The sequence below is a fragment of the Rhea pennata genome, chromosome 1, assembly GCF_028389875.1.
Source record: "Rhea pennata isolate bPtePen1 chromosome 1, bPtePen1.pri, whole genome shotgun sequence".
Classification (NCBI taxonomy): Eukaryota; Metazoa; Chordata; class Aves; order Rheiformes; family Rheidae; genus Rhea; species Rhea pennata.
Window position 1 is genome coordinate 121718041 of NC_084663.1, and position 22979 is coordinate 121741019.

The 22979-nt window shown below is 39.8% G+C and overlaps 1 protein-coding gene across 1 annotated transcript; it reads right to left on the reverse strand.

The window, feature by feature from the left end:
* Positions 1 to 202: 202 nt before the first annotated feature.
* WDR4 (WD repeat domain 4) lies at positions 203 to 22825 on the reverse strand. Its single transcript, XM_062599242.1, has 11 exons — positions 22701 to 22825; positions 21918 to 21980; positions 19496 to 19642; positions 16609 to 16765; positions 15906 to 16018; positions 13417 to 13477; positions 11979 to 12077; positions 6230 to 6294; positions 4503 to 4686; positions 3538 to 3607; positions 203 to 1821 (listed from the first exon to the last, which is right to left on the reverse strand). Exons 1-11 carry the CDS (start codon positions 22811 to 22813, stop codon positions 1643 to 1645), a joined length of 1251 nt encoding a protein of 416 aa, XP_062455226.1. The 5' UTR covers positions 22814 to 22825; the 3' UTR covers positions 203 to 1642.
* Between the last annotated feature and the right edge of the window lie 154 nt (positions 22826 to 22979).

The following is a 22979-nucleotide window of genomic DNA, read 5'->3' on the forward strand; positions in this document are numbered from 1 at the left end:
TATTGCACAAAAGCCTAAAGGCACATAGGGTCCTCTGACAGTAACCCTTTGCTAGGGTTATGCCGCTAGTCCAAGTCAGCTCTTTGCCATGACAGTCAGAGCCATTCTACCAGAGCCAGCCTGGTTCAGGTATTCCATTGAAAAACAAGAAAATCCCCATCAGTTCAAAAGTCCTTGCTCCAGGTTACATAAAGTCAGGCTGTCAATCTCAGCAGGCTTTTTATTAAAATGGCTGTTGTACCCGAGAAGGTGAAATTCCTTTCCTAGCCCAAACTTATCCACCCATCACCTTCATTGTTGCAGACAATACTCCACTGAAAGTAAGATCCAGAAACACTAGATTTAGTCGTACCCAAACAAGACGCTTCAGGCTGCTGGTATGCAGATAGCGGACAGAGGCGTGCTACATTAGGCCACAATGCTTGTGGACTTGGCATTGCACTCCTACATCGCACAACTGTATGTGTAGCAGAAACACTTAACGTCTGAAATTCTACACCATGAGAAACTTGGAGTCTGCAGGACCCACAATAAGGACAAGACTGCAATTTTGAGCAGACATAAGCAGTCAGTTCTGCTTCACTGTTGGAACAACTGATAGTCTCAAAACAAGCTACAGCTCCCCAGTCATAAGCACAGTGATGTAACATTTTTTGAGTGCAAAAATCTGTAAGGTGTCCAGCCTGGAGAAATATTCATAGTTCATCAGCTAATTCTTAATATTTAATAAAGCATATGGATTTCTACACCTGGTTTTAGTCTCAGCTGAAGTACATTAGATTCCATGCAGACATGATGGTAGCTGGTAGAGGAATACATATCCTCTGCCCTGTGATGAAGCAGCAAGTAATCCCATAAGGTTTTTACTGATAACTGTTCAAAAAGATGAATTCTTGGCTAATTTCAACATGAAAGAGTTCTTGTTGAAAAGAAGCAGAATGCACTCCAAGCATTGCTCATGGGTCTCTCAAACCATTTTCACAGACACACTAGGATCATACTGCAACAGAATGATCTTCTAATAGCACAAAGTTGATTGACATTTTTTACTTTTACTTCTCAGTGTATAAAATCTATTTTTGCACTCCTTGTAGAAATATGTTACCAGCAAGAAGCACTCAGTCAGAAACTAGGCAGAAGTCCTACTATATAGGGTAAAAACAGCTATAATTTTCATGTATAGCAACAATTTTGTAATATTCCCTTTTCCATAACCAGTTACATCAATTACATTATCTAACACATTATCTAACAAGCCTTAAAAGTTAGGGAAAAAAAAAAAAAAAAAAAAAAAAAGTAAAGAGTCAACTTTCATCAGTGCACTTCCACTTGAAGAAGCAAGCCTGAACACAGTAGGCAAAAAGAAGATTCTGTTTCAAGAAAAATACCATCTCCAATATTCATATATCATGCATCAGAGATTCTCAGACTATACTGCTAATATTTTTCTGCTGTTAGAAGCTTGTGCATATAGTAAATGCAACTGTTGCAAGTAGGATATTATCATATCAGGCTACCTAAAAATCTCAATCTGTATGTAAGTTTAATCAAATCTTCCTCTATAATTTACATTTCAAAACAGTTCATGGCAAGATCAGTTCCTTTCAGCTTGGGCAAAGCTACAAGCTAACAATAGGCAGCATCATAGTGATGATTCTTCGGTTTTAATCTTTTTTGTTTGTCCATTTGAACCATGTTGCAGATCCTTCCTTTTTTTCTTCTGCTGCTGTAACCTTTCCTCTTTTCTTTGTAGATAGGTGGCCATGTTATCAAAAGAAGCCTTGTAGAGACTGCTGTAGTGGCTCTCTGCACCCACAAAATCTGCAATTGCAGCAAAACAAGAACACATCTGTTAATTCCCTTAGTGCTCTCATCACTTGCTTTCTGTATTGGAATTCTGTGCAGTGGAATTTCCACTCATTCACTGTGGTCCTATCCACTTTATTAAACATCAGCTTTTTTATTGTTTAAGCCTGCTTTGTGCTTGGAAGCATCTCTCCTGCATTTACACAGCCCAGCTTAGACTCCACTTTTAGGAAAAAATTCGTACAGAGGCAGACACCTGACTTTTAGCAAACAGAGCACATAACTCCCTTCACATGTCAGATACTTGCAGAACCTCAAAGCTTCTGTTCATAAAACTACTGATACAGTAACCTTTTATTAGATATCTTTTTGGTATTCTTCCCCAGTACTTAAGCACTGCAAAGGGCATAGGTTACCCAACTGTTTTAAGCTGACTTATTTCCTAGAGTATTAATTTAAAATAAGCCCCCAAAAGCAGAATACGAACGGTGATGGGACAGTTTCCGACAGCACATACACATTTCTAGCCATTTACCCTTGATGCTTTTGCTACACTCCTGTGAATCTAGTATTAATCTAGCATAGTATTAACCACAGCATTTCCGAGACAAACTTTAGATAAGGTTACCAGCTAATCAATCCGATCATTTTGTGGAGAACAGAGTAAAACTAGCAGCCTAGGTCAATGTTTCTAAATTGCTAGAGAATTCTCTAACAAAGCCAGCTGCTTCTAATTTTCTTTGTATTCCTACCTTTTTTCCCCACTTCCAAAAAACTCTTAAAGGATAGAAGCATGGAAAACCAGTATTTGCTAGGGCATGGTCCTGAAGTAAGTTTGCTACCCCATAATAAGGTACATATAGCCCCGCCCTGTTTCTCTCAAGCTGCCCTTGCCAAGTACCTTTCTGGTACTTGGAAACATGCATGCTTCCATCTCCCAGCAAAGTACATCCAGGAAGGAGAGATTTCAATTAATCAACCCTCAATACATAATGAAACATACACTAACATAAGTCACATCCCTTCCCTACCTTGAAATCACCACTGACATAATTTCAGCTTCTAAATAAAGTTGGGTGTTCTTTTAAATGGATAACCCTGGAAACATAGGTTGCTTCCAAACAAATAAATCACTTATTTTTCTGCCAGGGCTTGGGGCAAAAGTCAAGGATAAAACCAACCCTTATATCAATTGCTTTCATGTACGATGATCTGATGATCCAAGCTCAAACCCTCCAACCACATCAGGCTCCATATAATCTGCCTTACTGAGATTAACCTGAAAGGCTCATCTTTACAGTCAACCTGTTTCTTCCACAGCTACTCCATTCTTAATATCTCCACTGTACTTTAATTTAATGTCCTCAGAAGAGACAAGAATACAATAGCATTTGCTATCACAGCAGTAAGACAGACTTCTGCAGCACAGCAACAGGGTGTTTACAAAACATCCCTAGGTTAAGGCATCTACGGTTCTAATGCTGTAATTCAGATCTAGACATCTGCATCATTTTGTGATAAGAGTAGCCTAAACAACCTTAAATTTGTTATCTATGCTAATTTCCACAGAAGGACTACAAATCACAGTGACACCCCAGATGGAATGAAGAAGCTAGAAAGATAAAGCAACTTCAATAGCCAGTAAAACTGACCTGAACTTCTGATCTTGCTCCTAAACCTTATACTTCAACTGTAAAATTGCAGTTTTAAAATTGCAACCAAATTTCTCACCTTCAAACACCGTCCAGTTGTCATGAAGATATTTTGACATCTTCTGCAATCCTTTGTCATCAGTTACAGGCTGGGAAAAGAAGGAAAACTGCATGATGTTTTGAGCATAATGAACAATTAACCTGACATTTCACAGTGCACTGAAAAATGCAAAAGCCCTTAGATGAGCACCGTGTAAGGAGAGTAAGTATAGCTCCCCCAGAATCTCTTAGGCTCCTTCTTTCCCAGACTACTAGAGAAATCTGGCCTGAGTTTACCTGTTCTGCTGGAGAAGCTCAACAGCTTGAAGGAAAAGAGAATAGACTCCCACTTACCGATTTGTGAAGAAAAGGAATTCCACACAGAACACTTAAGGGCCAAAGAAAATACTTTAATACTTTAAAAGTTTAATTTAAAATCACCTCACAACTATACCACTGTTAGTTCTGGGCTTGCTAGGAGAATAAAGGAGTTTCCAGTTGTTTAATATACTATTACAGAGAACTCAATAGCACATCACCCAACTTTGACTACTTGTTCTTCTTACTAATAACATAAGGTTAAATGCTGTCAGAATGCCTTGTCCTCCATAGCACCCATCAGAGGGATTCTTTCTTTTTTGTAACTGAGAATAATCACAATGGAATTTCTTTGTTTGCCGTTTTTAAAATCATCAAGTATAGCACACACAAAGCAGAGGCAGTGGTTTAAAGTACTGAGCACAATGACAACCACTTCACTTGACCCCACTATGCCGCATGTTAACTTTTTGGGAGACAAGACTAGTAATCCTAACAAGCTCTCCAGCAGTTTTGCATTATACTCAGGTGACAGAAGTAGAATGAGACATATCCAAGACCTAAGTCTGAGTCGTAAGACACAGAGAAGCTTGACATTTAGTTCATAGAACACTGTTTATTCTGCTTTTGTTGTGGCCTGAAGATGACGCAAGAAATCCATGATTTTAGCGTGAGAAAAGTATCTACCTTCCACTGTCCATCATCCAGTCTGTATAACAGAAGAGGGGCTTCACTGTCTTCCTGTAAAATCCATAAATCTCCTGTTTGCTCAAATGCGATGTCCCAACCTCTATGTTTCAGAGAGATTTGCTGTCTGCAAATTAGCTGCTGGGCAATGGCATCAAGCTGAAAGATGTAGACTGTGGGAATACTTTTGAGAGAACAGACTTAATTACCATAATTACCAAATCCACCTAGAGGCATCACTTGTACAGCAAACTGCAACCACCCACTCCAATTCCAAACACAGCCACAGCAAAGTCATTGGAAATTGCAGAAAACACCGTAGCACTTGAAGTGCAGTCTGTTTACACGGTCTGAGGCAGAAGTTGTAGATACCCCAAAGGTCAAATGGCTTTTCAAATATTATATGCAAAAAGAACAATCAGGACTGCCTTTCCTTTAGAAGAAAATGCACTAAGGGGAATTTTGCAAGATTATTAAGGATTTCCTTAAGTGCTGTTTCATATCAGAAGCAGCCTACAGGGCCTAACTTGAAGGAGTACCAATTAAAAAAAAAAAAAAATCATGCCAGAGGAGAGGAGAAGAGAATGAGAAGGACAGGAAATCATGAACTGGCTAAAGAATAGGATTCAGGCACCATAGTGGCAAGGCAATCATCTCCCCTTCTCCTGTCAGCATCCATTTCCTCTACCAGACATGGCCTCTACGGACAAAGATTCCTAACATCCCTTGGACAGGCCTACAGTGTGCCAGGTAGGACCTCTCAGCTCCCTCCTGAACGTGCTACTCTGTCTACATGACAACACTGTTAAGAAATGCTGGGCTGTGGAGATGGAAATAAAAACATAACTCGGAGTGTGCATGGCACCAGGGTTAACTAACACAGGTACAGCCCTCTGCTGAATCTGCTTCCACTTCCAGAGCCAATTTGGATGCTCGTGCATAGAACTGCTAGGCCTGGCAGCATGTGTGATAGGAAGCAGCTAAGGCTTCTTACTCTGGCAAAGAGCAAGTTCATCTGGGGGACAGATCGTCGATTTTACCATACAGGCAGCTCTAGCAGTCTCTCCCTTTCCTCTTGCCAAGATTTTGTAAGTTAAAACAGTTTTCTTGGCAGGCTTAAGGTACTGTGGAAAAGAAGGGAAGAATATTTATCCATTCCCACAAGACACTTCCCTATGAGTTGGACAGTAAGGTTCCCCAGTTTTTGGCCCTGCTGCTCCCTAGTGCTCTTTCCTAATGAAAAAAACGCATGTCTGAACCCAAAAGTCCAATTTAAAACCATGGAGAGGCTGTATGAGGTAATACTGTACATTTAAATGTTTACAGGTGTAGATTATGGCAATAGAAGTTTGGGCGCTCTGGTGTCACAGCATCCTGAACAAACAGGACCCAAACTACATGGGTTCAGCACAGTAATTTCACGAGACGTTCTGAACACCAGTTGGGACTCTCATCCTAGGCTTGCTGTTTCCTACAGGGAGTAAAAGGAGCACAAAATTCTGCAAAAGCTAGCTAAGCTAGGTAACACTATAACTCAACTCTAAATTCAGATTAAATACAATAAGGACTCATAGATTTTCTGCAAGGCCACAGACATGCCTATGACACTCAAAAATCCAGAGTACCAAGTAGTTCAGACAGGGGAAAGCTAACACATTCCACATGGAAAGCTGTTCTCTCCTTTAGAGGACCTGTGAGACTTGAGCTATTATTCCATTTATTCTTACCGGTCGCATATAATGGCAACAAAACCACCTTGACAGCAGTAGGCTATTCTCGACACTGTATATTTCTATTAGGAAGAGGAAAAAAAAAAAAAAAAAGGGAGACATTATAAATTAGAGACCATTTATAGACAGAAAGTTTACATTCAATTCCATGTCTTAGTCTTTAAATTTTAGCAGATGTCTTAATTACATTTAAACTGCAGTCAGATATATTTTTTTGTACTAATGATTGTAGTTTTATGAAGTTTTCCACACTTCTCTTTTTGCAGTTATCCAGAGACCAAATGTAAAGGTTTTAGTGAAATACACTTAAGATACAAGCTAACAGATAAGATATTCAAGGAAAATACACCAACATTAAAAATTTCTCTCCTTCAATGCTTATGGTGAAAATACCAACATTCTAGCTGAGAAGGCTTAATATCACACCAATAGTATAGAGATTATAAGCACAAGGCATTAGAAACTGTTATGTTTTGTTAAAAAGACATCAGCAATGCATAGCCAATATGCTTGCTGGGTTGTCCCAGATTCTGTATCTAGATGAAGCTAAACTGCTCAAGAAGGAAAAATGCTCTGAAGAACAAGGCAAGAGTGTCTCAGGAAATTTTTCTCATTTAAACAAACCACTTTGAATTTACAAGAAATACAGTTTTATTTCAGGGGGGAATCAAAGAAGTGTCTTTGCTAGATACATGACACTACTTGAGCTATACAGCAACTGATTTGAGGCTACCTGAGTGGGAACTAAGAACTTGGGGCTTTTTTTGAAAACATCTCTCATATGTGAAAGACGAGACTACAAAAGCAAAAAAGCTGGTCTAACGCAAATAAGTAGTGATAACACCATCATTTCTGCCAAATAAAAACTTCCTGCCAGAGAAGCAGTCAGTCATTCCCTTTAGGGCGGGGAAAATATATCATCTTGTCACTCTAATGGCAGAATTCAGATGTGTCCTTCAGAGCCCTTTTCTTTCACCCCCTCTCAGCCTTCACCTCCTTCCCTGAGGTGCCATTCCTCACTGGACAGAAGCCCTAGTTCACCAGTATAACCACCTGAATTTGGGAGTAACCAAAGGATTTTACTCTTTGAGCTAGCAGCTGATGTACAGCATTATCAGGGGATTTGCTTTGGAATTCTGCAATCAATCTAGGAAAGTAAAACAAGCTGCGTAGTTTCCAAACATTCAAGGCAGCAACGAATGCTTTTGTCCACAGTACCCAATCTGACTACCAAAAGATGAATCAACCGCAGAAAAGTTAATTAACAGTATAAATATAGCCAAAAACAGGTTACACAGTGATCTCCAGCAAGAGAAGAAAAGAATTCATTGTGTGATACAATCTCTGGGAGGGAGGGATGGGGGTGGAGTGGAGGGGGAAGCAAGCAAGAACAACAGCAATGTACACCACCTGCCAGCATGTACTTCTCGCTCACATACTTGATCACTTCTTTGGACAGAAGAACATTTTCTAAAAGCCACTATCAAAAGAAAGATATGTTTAAGAGCTCTTTTGAACAGATAGGGCTACACTACAGAAATATAAAGTGTTATTCCACAGCTGACAGCAGGACCAAGGCCTCCTGTATAACATAAGCATAAAAAATACTTATGGTTTCAAATACAAGATAGAATGAGGTTGAGTGGGTTGAATTAGCATGGGTCACTGTAGCTAACACGTCTAATTCTAATTATTGCAGTATGGAGCCATTTACACTGTAGCTTTGGAGTACAACTGACAGCTTCTGTTGTCAATCACCAGTGGGCTCTTTAGACAATTAAGAAAATAAGCCAAAATATTAAAAAAAAAAACGTAATTTTTGTTTCTAATAAAGCTTCTCTCTGACTGTCTCATGGCAAACATGCAGGATGTAAAAGCAGTGATAGGAAGCATCCACCTACATAGTTTAGTGCTTTGTCAGACAAAGGATTCTGTGAACTTAAAATATTCAGTAGTTCTCCCTCACCCTCACTGGAGGAAAGGAGGAGAAGTTTTGAACCAAGTGTTATTCCTTAGTAACAGGAAAAGGCATCTTCAGTGCAGAATCCTTCCTTTCTTTAACATAATACTGGGTAAGTTAACAATCACTGAAGTAAATGCAAGCCCCAGAATAGCATCTTGACTATAAGCCTATGAAAATAGTGAAGTTAAAAAAAACAGCTACAAGAGAAGCCTGTGATGAACAGAAGCTCACTTGAGACTCTCTACTGATTCAGAACTTATGTGCCAGTGTTATCAGCCTGCCAACACTTTAAAAATCAACTTTGATGTCATCTGTGAAAAGAAACCCTATGAAAAATTAACATATTGAAGCACTAGGGTGGAGTAGTGTAATTCATGTTTTGGACTTTAAACAAGCTTCTGTTGTCAAGATCAGATGAGGTGAAAGCTCTGAAGGTGGAAAAATACTTATGCAGCACTCCAGAATTAGAGAAGTACTCCTATTCTAGTGGAAAAATGAATGGGGGATCTGCAACCCTTTTGCTGAAGCCAATACTATGCTGCTCAAGAACACTCCTCATTTCCCAAAACAGACATATTTTGCTTGGCAGATGATGAAAATAAAGCCACATTTACATGCTCATATGACCTACCATTACTGATGAAACACAGTAATAATGAAATCAAGTTGTTCAGTTCAAGCTTCAGAGCATTCATAGTGGGTACCAATGGTACAAAAATAAAATTCAACTTGAAGCAAAAGAAGCAGTTATATCCTAATTCAATCCGTTTGTCACAGTCATTAGCACCCAACATGCAAGTTATAACCTATAAAGTGCTGACTGAAGTGACTAAGTCGTGAAGATTTTTGTCCTTTGATACAGCTGTATGCACGGGATTGCTAAATATCACCACTGGACATAGTCTGCATTAGAAACACCAGAGAAGACAATGCCAGAAAAAAAACACAGTTTTTTTTGGTCCTGCTGGCCACCAAGAGAGAAACAATCGCTCAGAATTACTACTTGGATATTCCTGCCTGGAACCAGCATGCCGATTATTAATTATGTTATATGATACATTAATGAAATGGTCATACAGTGGTTTAAAACAGTGCAGAGCTAGTAAAACAGAAGTGCATATTGACAACTGTGTAGCAATAAGGCACACAGGTGGCACTCCACAGTGTTAAGATTTAAACCTATCTGTCATTTATCTGTTGTCATCATTGGGACTCCATCTCATGATCATCACAAATGTGCATGAACTCTGGAAGCCAACTGAACCTTCTGCACCCCCACAAGCACGATGCAAATCTGGTGTTATTAAAGACAAATTTTAAAAGGCCTGTAAACATTGGTAATAAATAGAATTTTGCAGATTCATGGAGGAGGTCAGCCTGAGGTTTCCAAAAAGACCATTAAGAGAAACACAGCGCATGCCAATGGCTAGAGGAATAAAGTTGATTTAACACATGCTCGGTTGGTATGCCATCGTTTACTCACTACGGGAGTAAAGAAAGAGGCTAAGCAGAGACTTCTGAAAAAATCAAGGGCCCACACCTAATTTCTACTGAGACCACATCAGCATACAGAGTATCGCACAGAAGGGATATTATCAGGTGTGTTAGAAGATGGCAAGCATTATTAAACTATGTTCTAAAAACTTCAAAAGCACTCCAAGAGAGTCGAAACTTTTCCTTTTGATCAGTTGCTGTTTGTTTTCTAACATTTGTTAGTTTACCCAATACCACCCTCCAGATTCATTTTAGAGTTTAGTATTACTTTGAACAAACTTGTCTTTAGGCAATGGAGTTCAGATTCCATGTAAGATCAAGCACCACTAATTTATGTGCAAGACATCTTACTAAATGCTAATCCAGTCTAAGCAGCAATTCATATTTTTAAAGGTAATAATGTGGTTTCTCTCTTCCTTTTATGTTCACAATAAGTTACTTACTAGTCCCCAATGGTCCTATAAAGCTAGAAAGTAAAGTATTTTAACATAAGACCATCTCTCTTCCCAAAGGAAATGCCTTGCAGCATTGCTGAAGACTTAGATTCAACGGATATCAAATTATGCTTTTTGCAAAGAAGCACTTATTAGGTACATTTAAACACAAAGACTAAAAACTTCAGCTTGGAAACTGCCTGATACACCTGTTTCTAAGAAGGCTATACTTGCAAAGCAACTTTGTAGGTTTACCCCAGTCTTAATTTTTCCTCCAGTCTTAATCCCCACCTCACCTCCAATCTGACCCCCACCAAGACTGATACCAGCTAGGTGGACTTTTGACCTAAGTCATTACACTCATTCTTACATTTCTCGCTTCTGAAAAAAACCCAACTATTTCCAAAACGCAGATTTCAAGGACTAGACTCAAGCTGACATGAGCCAGAGACCTCATGTATATGGACAGAAGCCGTCTGAGGTGTATTTTCAAGTTCAAGAGCAGATTAAATTGTCGATATAGACATAAGTTCTTGGAAACAAGAACTCTAGGCCAAGAGTCAAATGTCCCAGTATCTAAACTGTACATTCTGTGATGCAAGTGGCTACCCTCAAGGGCTTATGTATAGATAGAAGTGAAAGTTGCATGCTATTACTCAAACACAAAGAAGAACTTGCTCATGTCCACCACACAGAAGAAACCTTGGGTTGTCACATCTGTTCATAGGAGCGCAGTCCTTCCTTGTGTTGCGCTTCCAATTCAGTATCCGGGATTCCCACTACCCAAATTAGGCCAGACCTATGCAGACAGCAAAGAATCTCTGAGGGATCCTCGAGAACAGTTCACGACTACTGGAAGAGGTAGAGCAGAACATGCTCGGAGTACATTCAGTGGGATTTCAGCCTGGATATGAATTCTGTGATAACTTTTGCCTCAATAGCCATGCATGGCCGCAGGCTTCCCTGTCATCAAACAACTGAAAGACAGCTATGGTCTTCAGAGATATAAAATATTTTGAGAGATTCACATGAAAAAAAAAAAACACCCAGCAAGATAGATGCTAAGATGAACTACTCTTAAATGACTCAACAGATTAACACCTGGCTCAGAGGTAATGTTCATGGCAGGGGCAAAAAATAAGCTTTGTCTCACTGCCAAAAGATCATGTGACATTTCACATGACAAGAATGAACGAAACCAGAGAGTAAATACTATCAAGACCAGTACTCACACTGACTGTACATCACATAAGCACCTCGAGCATGTATATATCGCACTATTCACATACAGGTTGCAGGATAAGCTCCTGGAGGGTGCTCTGCTTTTACATGCAACTTCTACATTTTTATTTTGACAAAGACCAGTTTCAAACAGCTCGGAATAACAAGCCTGGTGATTACACAGGCAATAGCAATACTCTTTCAGGTAACTTGTTATAAACACCACAAAACTGTATTTTGCTCAGATAAAATTTCAAGTGGTATTAAAGCTTCAATTTTAGTATTTTTTAAAAATGATTAATTTTTAGATCTTTCTAGCTTTATAGAATATTTTCTGACTAAGAGAATGGGGCATTTTTGCTATCCAGCTTGCAAAACTTGTATTTGGAAAGAACTATGAAGAGCTTCTTTTAGTCAACACTTGATATTTTCAGAAATGCACGAGACATGAAAAAAAATCTAGTAGACTTTCTTCCTGTCTCCAAATTACAGCTATTTTAACAGTTTCTAGGTTTTACAGAAGCGCTATATTAAGGGAAGCACTTCTAACATAAAACAACAAACACCATTGGGAGTCACAAGGTTCTGGAAGACAATAAAGCAGTAACATACACAGCTTATCATGCAGCCATACCTGATTGGTTTTGGTTGCCTCAGGTTCACTGAGGTTGCTTAGATGACAGCAGTACACTTCTTTCCCACTTCTGTACTCCCAAAGTCGTACAGTACAATCCTGGATAGATTCAAGGGGACGCAAGTGATTACTAACAGTACCTCAGGCAAAAAGAGGCCACTTGTGGCCTTCAGCTAAATTCCATTTCCCTGAACAGCTTCCCACAGAAGTTGCTAAATAGTCATTTAGTTAAGATCTCAAATTGCAGATAAAGCATTTTAATTAACAGCATTTTTCCCTTCAATTTTAAATTATTCAATCATGCTAACTTTAATTCTCCCTTTGAAGTGGAAATTGGGTAGCTGGAGGAATAGATTTCAAGTCTATCTCAAATAGCACAATAATACCTGTGCTCAGTATTTTAATGGCAATTCTTTCAGGTTGCCATTCTCCTCCCCTACTCTTATTATCAACCAAATTCTCATCTGATTTAGTAACCTCCTGGAAAGAAACTAAACACCTTTATAGAAAAACAAAGACATAAAAGAATTTCCCAAGAATGAAACGCAGCCCTAACAAAGCACAAAACACTAACACTAGAGATGCTCAAAGAGGAGTCACAGAAGAACAAGAGACAAGAGTCTTAGGGAAGCAACAGCAGCAGTTGAAACCAAATGTGAAGAATTGCTACAACCTTCACAGAAGGTATTTTTTTCTTCCTATGCAGCTCTGGTAGTCTGAGATATGAAAAATATTGTTTCCCTGTTAGATCAGCTCCATCTGCTTACTATTTACAGTTCTGGCCTGACAGCAGGAGTCTATCAATTTTTAAAAAAGAAGGGGGTGGGCGGAAGAAACTCACTTCTTCAGTTGTCATCCAAGGCATTGTGTAGCACTGCACTGCAATCTCTACACAACACATGCTGGACACACTATGGGCACATACAGATGAGGACACAACTCAGAAGGAGCGTCACAGGGGAAAGCAAATGGGAGGGTAAGAGAGAACTGCTCTTTCATCTTAAGTGCTGTAAAAAATCCCCCTGGGATTCAAAGGCCATAAATTCTCAAGATGCTCATTATGGCAGGCTGGCATAATACCAATTTGCTTCAAAGTTGTTTAAACAGTCCATTGATGAAAGTCTGTGCTCTCAAGCAAGAGCTAATGATGAAGAAATATTGAGGACTTTCTACTTTCCCCATCCCAAAGAGGTTAACAAGAGGCTAGCTTTATTATGAACACAGTGAAATGGCTCCTATATGCTCTAGTAATAAAATGGCTGAACACAGAACAGAAAGTGGAAAAAGGGAGTGAGGGCGAGAAGAAAGAGAAAGCTGGAAACCAAAGATAATTTATTCTCAGAGTCCCAGGGGACTTGGAGGCAAGCACAAGCAGATAATAGTTTTAAGGTCTAAACTTTTCTTAAAAGTACTTTCCAGAAGAAATTGCAATACATACCCCAGAAGCTGACAACAGCAGATCTGGATAGTTGGGTATTACAAATATTTTGCTTACAAACCTAAAGGGAAAGTAGTCAAAAGTTGAACTCTGTTGCATGGCACTTTGGTCTTTAAACACACACAATAACAGGACTCACCCGCTTTGAAAGAGAATCTTATAATAACTAAACAAACTGATTCTTCCTATCAGGCTAGTTAAGGGGAAGATAAAGTATATCTACAACACTTAATAGATTATATATACACTATACATAGTGACCTACTTAATAGAAAAAATATTATCCTACCTGCTGACCTCCTCCTGACTGAGCAGGGCTTTGCCATTTAGACCAAAAATACCAATTGAGATAGATTTACCTGGGTTTTATGTTCCCCTTCCTCAATCCATGATCCACATTAAAAACAAGAATCATCAACAGCTGTTTTCAAAACATATCACTGGTGATGAATCATCTTTCAGAATACAACACCTCCTCCATTACAGCTGGAGATCATTCAAAAGCAATCTCTATGAAGTTTTAAAATAAACATGCAGCAATATACCAACAGTGTCTATAATCAGCTGGAAACCTTGTTATTCAGAAGTATGTAATACTGCTATGTCTATGATGACTTGTCTTTGCTGAGCAAGAAGGACCTGAACTTCTGGAATTTCTTATCATCTTGGAGCTCCGCAACATAAAATGCAGTACTCTGACTAGAACATTATCCAAGTGGGCAGTCTTGCTTTTGAAAATGAGCATAACGTCAAGGCCATTTAAAAGAAAAAAAAAGATTTGGTCCTTGTAATACAAGCTCCTGTTACAAAGCAGTAATGGCAAGTGCATGCAAACATAACAGATTCAACAAGAATCACCAAGTATACCACTAAACGAGGAAAATCCAGGAGTGTAAAACAAGACGGAACAATTGCAACTGCTTTATCTATTCCTTTACTTATTCATTCCTTAAATATTGAAATTTTAAATACATTTCAACCAATTTACACTAACTGTCCTCTTGTTGTGCAACCACTAATGAACTCTTTGTGTGGGCACAACAGCCCCTGTTTAAAAGTGTTTCTCTGAACATCGAGTTCTATATTCATTAGAAAGTACAACTGTGTACACAGTAGGCAGAAAGCTCTATCTGATCAAAGGTTACTTAGATCTTTAATATGTGAAGTCTGCTATTTTTAAACTACGCCAACTCTACTCAAGTTAGACTATCAAATTATTTTATTAGTCTTTGTTCTAAAGACTTTATTAAAATACCTTGCTGGGTACGTTTCAATGGGTTGCTACCCATATCTCAAGCTCCTTGGTCTTACTTTAACCCTTGCCCCGATATAGTGAGTTGACTGCTCCAAGTTGCGTCATCTCGTGCAGGAACGTGCCTGAAAGGTGGTGTTATCCCTAAGTAACCCAACAGCCAGACAAGCAGAATTATTCATGCTCTCTGCCCTATGCAGGGTCATGTCTTCTCTGCTACCATGTCACTATGGACTTTAGAACGTAGCAGTGGCCACAGCAAAAACCTTGCACAATAGCCCCCTACCCAACTCCCTCCTTCCAAAAGACCAACATGATGTCTTCAAAAGCCCACAAAATAAATACAGGTGGAAGGCAAACTCAGAAGACTTCAAAAATACCACAACTGACACTTAACTATTTTAAGAAGCAAGATACAGATGGGAAAAAAATCTTTTAAGTCTATTTGCCACTTGAGTTTCCCTTCCTCGTGGAAGGACTACCGAGAGGGAAAGGTAAAACACAGTTGCTCCTGTGGACTAAAAAGAGAGTATCAATATACCAGCTAGAAGACATTGGCTATACCCCAAAAAATCTACTGCTCTCCTAGCAGTTCAGAGCACATCTGAATTACATCAGCATAGCTAGCAGACTGTTTTGCTGCCTTCCTGTCCTCAGATCACTGCAATGAGAAGGAAAGGAAAAAGCACCCTTCCTTTTAAAACAGAGGGAACCCTGCATCCTGCTGGACTTAATAATATACCATGGCAAAATCGTCCTATAGGAATGTCCTCTATTATCCATTTACCACATATTCTTCTATTTGTCTAACTGTTGTTGCCCACAGCAAAAGAATCAATCTCAAGAAAAACATAAAAAGTCTCTTTTTCTGAGCTACTAGACAGTCAAGGAAACTACATTAAGAAGCGTAATTCCTAGAATCTATTTTATGATATTATTTTGCAGCCTCTAGCTTATTGCAGTCTAATGGCCAGGCAGGCAGTGCTCCATTCTTCCTATCAATACAGCTGTTTATCTGTATTACCACAGTACCTCTAAGCTTGAGCTTTGCATCAAGATGCCGTTGGAGTACAGTCTTCTCAAAGACTTGTCCCTCATAAGACTAAGGTAGGCTCTATCCTGAACTAACAACTCTCAGTCTCTGGAGTCTGTAACCTAAGTCCAGCTCAATATGATTTGGGGAAACAAGTACTTCATCCATCCAGGCACAATGAGTATTTGCACACAGTAAACTTACTCTTTGTGTCCCAGACAGTAGGACACAATGTTATGAGGAGCCTTAGCCAAACTGACCCTGATCTTCTCATCTCTATCCGCAGTTAGTATATACCGGTCATCAGGACTCAGCGCCTATTGGTAAAGACAGAGTTTTAGTGCCCAATATTTGAATTTGTTTTAATACTTTTCTTCCTCAGCTGGAAAAAGAAAGCAGTAAACTACCCATTTCTCCCTACTCTGAATGGCAGGTGCAAGCATTAAGCCACAAGTTTCCATTTACAATGGAAGCAAATCTTTGTGATAGTAACTTTCTTGCTCGCTAAGACAAGCGGCACTGACTACTGAGTCCAACGAAAGCCACTAAACTCCTGGAAGAGTACAGCAGAAATCCCATTGCATCTTAAAAAGAAAGAAACTTGTCATACTGAAGAGCTAAACTGACATGATAGAACTGGGGGACTCTAAGTCTTCCATGACTGTAACGTGCAGTTTTTGAACAATCACCCCCAAAATAAACAACTTATGTGTTTCCTTTCCAAATTCAATGTTCAGTCAGGAAGAAACACAGATCATCTACATGGTTTATATCAAAGGGAACTAGAAGATCTTGAGGAGGCAGGAGAAGAGGAGAAACCCCAAAGCTGGGACTAGGCAGGAACGAAAAACCTAACACAAGCACAAAAGCAAGTTTGTATGGAAGGTGCATGGAGGCACACACTTACCACATCCAATAGCAGGGATAAGTGACCCAGTTCAAGTTTTCCTTCTGTCTGGGGTTCTGTTATTGAATAAGAATAGACATCACCAGATTTGTCTGCAACCAGAATCTTATCCTCAGCAGCTGTAATAATCAGGGCAGTACATCTCCTATTGACAGATCTGAAAGAAAAATGGCACAGCTTAAGCAGTTTTGGTGGCAACTTCAGCAAGTCTAGACTCAGACCCAGTTAAATACAAAGACCAAGAAGCTCTCATCATACGCCATGTCCCTGAAATGACAGGAATGATGATAATGCTAAGGGATGTGGATGGGAAAGCAGGGAGAAAACAGGACTTTTGAATCCTATTAAATGAAATATTATATAATTGCAAACACCTGGAAAGCAGGAGAAAAGAAGATAGCATTAAAACCGCACGCCTGCATTTTGCTTAGGTTTTCCTGAATGGGGTGTTTGACTAGGCAGCTGGCCAGTTCTCTAAACAAGACCTAGCAGACTTCCTTGCACTCTCCATAACAAAAATACAAGCTAAATATATCGGGAAAAGAAAGCAAGGTGGTAGCTCTCCTAGTAAAAAAGTCTTTTTAATTGACACATATGAAAAGCTGTGTTGAAACCACTTCTCCAAATGCTATTTTATACTGTAAAAGAAAGTCCTTTGCAAGCCTTAAGGACTCCTCCTCCTCATGTTCTTTTGCACTTTGACAGAGTTATAGAGTCTCAGTGTATTTTGTCCATACAAAATCGTGAACTCAGACTGTGCCTTCCCCACATCATTTGACAGTATTTTACAGTTTACAACTGCTAGTGTAGCAGGTAATGGTTTTCTCATGACTCTTCAGGTAAACATAAGGACCCTGTGTCAGAAAACAGGTTTTAAAACAGGTTTAATCATTTACTGTAGAGAAAGTTTCTGCACCATACCAACTACTGTTATTACTGCTATAAGTTTAGTTTTATAACACCACTTTTCCAAATCCCTTCATGTATGTTTATATAGGACTGTAGATACTGAAGTTTATAAGAAACCGGCGCTTCTATTCATGTGCTGCTGAAATTCAGTGACCTTTGAAGGTGAAAGAACAAATATATTGCTCTTCATCTAGACAGACAAAGACATTCTAATGCTTTTTAATGAATGATAAAGCAATATCATAACAAGACATGGATGGTGCAACAGGACAGGGATGCCTATTAAGATGTTACAGGCTCAGACAGAACAACTTTGAAAGAGGTTATTTCACCAACAAGAAAAATTCGTACTCCACGTTTGGCTGTATTGCCTTTGCTTTTATGCACAGATTCAGAAGTTCCCCTGACCTGAAATGAGTTTACTGCAAAAGCCAACACTGCATGAAACCTTTAACACAGTTTGCTACAAAACACTGCCAATAACAAGTTACACAGCTCAACTGTGGCACTTCTTTTGTAATGCAGTGATCTTTTTGCTTGTATTCCCATTTTTCTAAGAGGAAGCAGTGACATTCCCATAAAATCCAGCTGTAGTCCTAGATGACTTTTTAGCAGAAAACAAAAACGTCAAACTTCTACAGGCAGGAAGAACAGGGCAGAGTAGCAGGGGAAAAAGAATGTGAGAAGAAACAAGAGGATAAATTCACATTCAGTCTAGATCAGGCATAGCAGACTCATACTGCCACAGCTAAGGGTTAGTCAGTCTCTGGAGAGAAATTATTTAAAGTTCAGAGTTTTATATCACCTGAATAAACTTACCAGTGGCAGTATCATGCATTCCAAAAAGCAAGACAAACATAAGTGATGGAAAAGCATTCTTTCCTCAGTGAAAAAAACAGTCGTCAGGGTTGTTTTGTTTTACCTTTTTTGTCTGAGTCACTAATACAGTAAAAAGGTGGCTATATATTTTACAACTGAAAAAAATTAGTAGACACAAAACTGCAATGGAGTCTAGTTAAAGAGTAATATTTGAAACTACATGAAATTCTTTTTAATACAGTAGCAAATAGAAGGCACCCTTTTTAACCCAATGGGCTCCAAAGACATCTAATCACAAAGAAAGGATGTTCTTAAAAGTTGAGCTGAGCAGAACTTGCCATTTCTAAGGGTTTTTTTTTTTTTTTAAGTGCTTACTCACTACGACATTGGTTAAGCTATCAAAGGTCCATCACATACTGCACGCCCCTCCATCCCCAAACATAGCTAAGTTGAGGGAGATTGCCAGGGCCTCACATTCACCACAGATCACCAGAAACAGAGACCTCACTCACATGCTATCTTCTCAGGAAGTCCTTCCTGGTCTTCTTTATAAGAGACAATTGTCTTTATAATGTCTTTACAAAAAGACAATTGTCACAAGCAGCGATGAAAAACTTGTAAATGAAGGACCTCTGGTGGACAGCTGCAGACCGTTTTCACAGGAGGACAGCTCTACAGAAGGAAAACAGTTGGCAGCATCTCTAAAGGCATGTTCTTAAGAGAGATTCACAAGCTGCCTAAAATGCTCTCATTTTCAAAACTACCTGAGGTCAACAGAACTCGAAAATGCGCTCACTGAACTGTTTAGTATAGCTCCTAAAGACCCAACCTTAACATCCACTAAAAACAGGTAAAGATTCAGTTCTTCAAGATGCAAATAACTAACTTCTGAAATAAGCAGAGATTTATCCTTTTCTTTGCCAAAGATAAAAAACAAAAAGTCTGCACTCCCGCTCTTGGTGTGTGACATACCATACATAACTTCTGGTCAGATACCTTTGAAACCCCAAGAACATTAGATTTGTTTGAATAAGTACATGAAAAAAAGAAACAAAGGAAGCACAGCAATAACAAACAGCTGTATCCCAAGAATTACTATTTTATAAGTTAGCAGCCATAGCTCCATAATGAAGTAATATGCAATATCCTGCCTCCTTACCTGACGCTAACACATTCCCACGAAGGCTTAGTATGGAACAGAATCAGACGTTTGTTGTCATCTGTCAAGGCAAAATAATTTCCTGATGAGGAGAAGGCAAAAGCTAAGATGTCATCACTTCCTTTATCTGCTGGTTGTCCATCTCGTCTAATACAGAAAAGGGGGAAAACAGGTTCACAGTCTGAAGCAGAGTTATGGAAATCCTTAAAAGGGAAGGTTACTCTCAAACTACCAGCAAGAATAAACACGGAGAACAAAGTACAAGGCTAGAAGTTATATTTATGTTTAAAATATTAAGCCAGCTTGAATGTTAATGCAAAGATATAGGGATTGTACTTGCCCCCTAAGGACTAGTAGCAAGTCTTTAAAGCAATTCTGTGTTTTGGAGGCATAAAGGCCTAATTCAGAACCTACTGAAGCTAACACAAAGACAAATCTACTGTCAGAAGCAGTTGAGACCCAGAGCCTCAAGTTTGCAAGAATCACAGCATAATTTAGGTCAGAAAGGACCTCTGACAATCATCTAATGAAATGCTCTCCTCCCATCAGGTCAAATAGGAGCAGGTTGCTCAAGTCCTGTCCAGTCAAATTTTAAATTTCTCCGAAGAGGGAGATTTGACACATTTGAAACACTGTTACAATGTTTAAGCACCCTCAAGTGAAAAAGTTCCTTGTATCTAATTGTAATTTCCTATGTTGCAGCTTGTGTCCTTGCATCTCATCCTGACACTATGTAGGTGCAAGAAGCACCTGTCTTCTCCATACCCTCTACTAGATGGCTGTAGAGAGCAATAAAATCTCTCCTTAGTTTTTTTCTCTGGGCCGAACAGACCCTATGCTCTCAGCTTCTCCTTGTATATCATGTATTCCAGCTCCCTGACCACCTTAGTGGCCCTTTGCTGCACTAGCTCCAGTTTATCAACATTTTTCTTGTACTGGAGGGCCCAACACTGGATACAGTACTACTCACAAATGCCAAATAGAGAGGAAAAATAATTTCACTTGACCTCCTACCTACACTATTACTAATATATCACAGTATGCCCTTGGCCTTTGCTGCAATGGTAAGCTGCTGACTTATCACCAACTTGTCAGAACCCATACCCCCTTTACTGCAGAATTGTTTTCTATCCAGTCAATCCCTCAATCTGTTCCCTTGCTTGAGGTTAGCCCATCCCAGGTGCAGAACTTCACCTTTGTTGAACCTCATGAGGGTCCTGACAGCCCACTTCTCCAAGTTGTCAAGGTCCCTCTGAATGGCAGCCTTCTCTCAAGTGAATGAGTCACTGGCTCAAATTTGGTACCACTACTGAATATCAAACTACATGGACTTCAGCTGAAGACAATTATTAGCTGATGTTTTAAACAGCGTAGTCTCACTACACAGTTTTACACTGTAAATAGAAGCTGCTGTAACTGAGGTGAAGTCTTTCTGAACTTAAAAGGCTAGAACCTAAGTAACCAAAACTAAATTTAGAGCTGCCTTCCTTTTAAGACATGTCTCCACTTTACAGTGGAGCACAAAGACCTCATGGAAGCAGTGAATACACTGCAACCATAAACATCATGCCAGGACTTGTCCTGCACTGAAACGAGTCAGACACAGGACTTTGCTGCACTCAAATTAACAGGCGTCCTGCTTCCCAGATAGCTCATCTCTGCATGGTGTAGTATCTAAGGACCTCCACATCAAATCTTATCACACATTGAAAATTTGTAAGAACAAAGATGTCAAACAAAGCTGAAAGGTTAGAGATAACTACAATTTTTCTAACAGTTCCAACATTTTTGAAGTATTTAATCGTTCTATAGACAGGGGGCAAGATTTAGATTTCTTTGTTCTCCTATGGTAGGAAAGAAAGAGACCAAGAAAAAGGACAATAAGGCCTAAGTTTGCATCAGCCTGGTTAAACAAGTACTAGGGTTTGTGCTAGCTGATCTTGAAATGAATTTAGTGAAAAACAGCAGGACTGCCTACAAGTAAAACAATTCCCAGTGGATGAATTTAAACTAAGGAAAAGATTGTTTCAGTTTTAGAAGTCTCGTGATTTAGAGAACAGACCTGAAGGAAACCTTGTATACACAGAATCTGTTTTATTTTCTAACTGTTTTAGATGATCTAATAGAAGATGCTTTTTTTTTTTTTTTTAAATAAGCATTGCCTTGACTGAGAAGGATCATAGAGAAAAGATAACTATATTATTGATGCTTTGTTGAAAAAAGCAAAAAACGTACAATCTCCTCACTGTGATGAAATTACAAAAAAATAAAATAAATGGATAGATCCATCAGGATTAGCAAAAACCACTTGGCCATCACTTGTTCAAGCAGCTATTCCGTGCCTTTCTTTTATTTTCTTCATGTTACATAACTTCAGGAGGAAAGCAGCAGATTATCTACGTGGATTCTCTTATTCTCTCACCCTTTATTTCCTGTGGTCATCTTATCTGCACTGATGCAATCATACACGAACAGATTATCATCACTGCAAAGCAAAAAAAAAAAAAATATATATATATATAAAAAAAAACAAACAGACTAAAGGCACTGTAACTAGAACAATAATAAATTTAATCATGATAAGTGTCAGCTCTTTCGTAGTATACTGCTATTATGCAGTCATATGCCCAACTGACCCTTACTTCTAAGAACCATATCCTGCAAACAGCACTCCTAAAATGCTACAGAAGCAGTAAAAATTCAAAACCCTGTATTGTACACATACACAAAATATAAATTGTCATCTTTTGGCAAAGTATTCATTTTCTTTTCCACATAAATTGTACGCATTTTAATTCTGTCAGGCTCCTCAACCTCCTCATTGCCGCTACTGTTTACATAGTTAGACCTCCGGTATTCACCGACCTCACAAACCAATGACATCAATATGATGGTTGTATAAGTGCCAAAAACTGCTAAGACAAAAAAGCTGAAAAGTGATACTGCGGGCATTAATTGAACAGTCCGCTACAAAAGCCCTTACACCAAAGCGGGTGCTGTAAATATGCAACAAACCGAGCGAAATTGGCTTTGTTCCGTGAGTCAGTCAGCGACCTGACACTGCTACCCCGCAAGCCTGCACGCTGAGAGGTGAGAGGCGCCGCTCCTCGCTACCCAAAGCGGCAGGGGGGCCAGGCGGGCGGGCCCCGCGCGCCCTTTGCAGCCGCACCAGGCCCCGCGTCGCTGCCCGCGCCCCGCCACTGACCCGGGCTCCTTGTAGCGGGCCGCCAGCAGCCTGCCGCCGCCGCTGGTGGCCATCAGCGCCCCGCGGAGCGCCAGCGCCGGGCCAGGGCCGCGTCCCCCGCTGCCACCCTCCATACGCCGCTACCACGTGCGCGCCACAGGCGGCGCAGCGGGCTGGCGTCACCGCGCGTCGCGATGACGCACGGGGCGCTGCTGCGCCTGCGCAGCGCCGTGAGGGGCGGAGTGAGGGCGCTGCAGCGCCCTCCGGGGTCGTTATCCCGGGTAGCGGCTGCCTGGGCAC

Bases quoted from the DNA above. Each gene is read 5' to 3' on its own strand.
- WDR4 (XM_062599242.1), bottom strand. From the start codon at position 22,813: ATGGAGGGTGGCAGCGGGGGACGCGGCCCTGGCCCGGCGCTGGCGCTC. The intron at 21,981-22,700 runs GTCAGTGGCGGG...TTTGCTTTGCAG, and splicing joins GCCCGCTACAAGGAGCCCGG to TGATGATAATCTGTTCGTGT. The intron at 16,019-16,608 runs GTAAGTGTGTGC...CTTTACCAATAG, and splicing joins TATCCCTGCTATTGGATGTG to GCGCTGAGTCCTGATGACCG.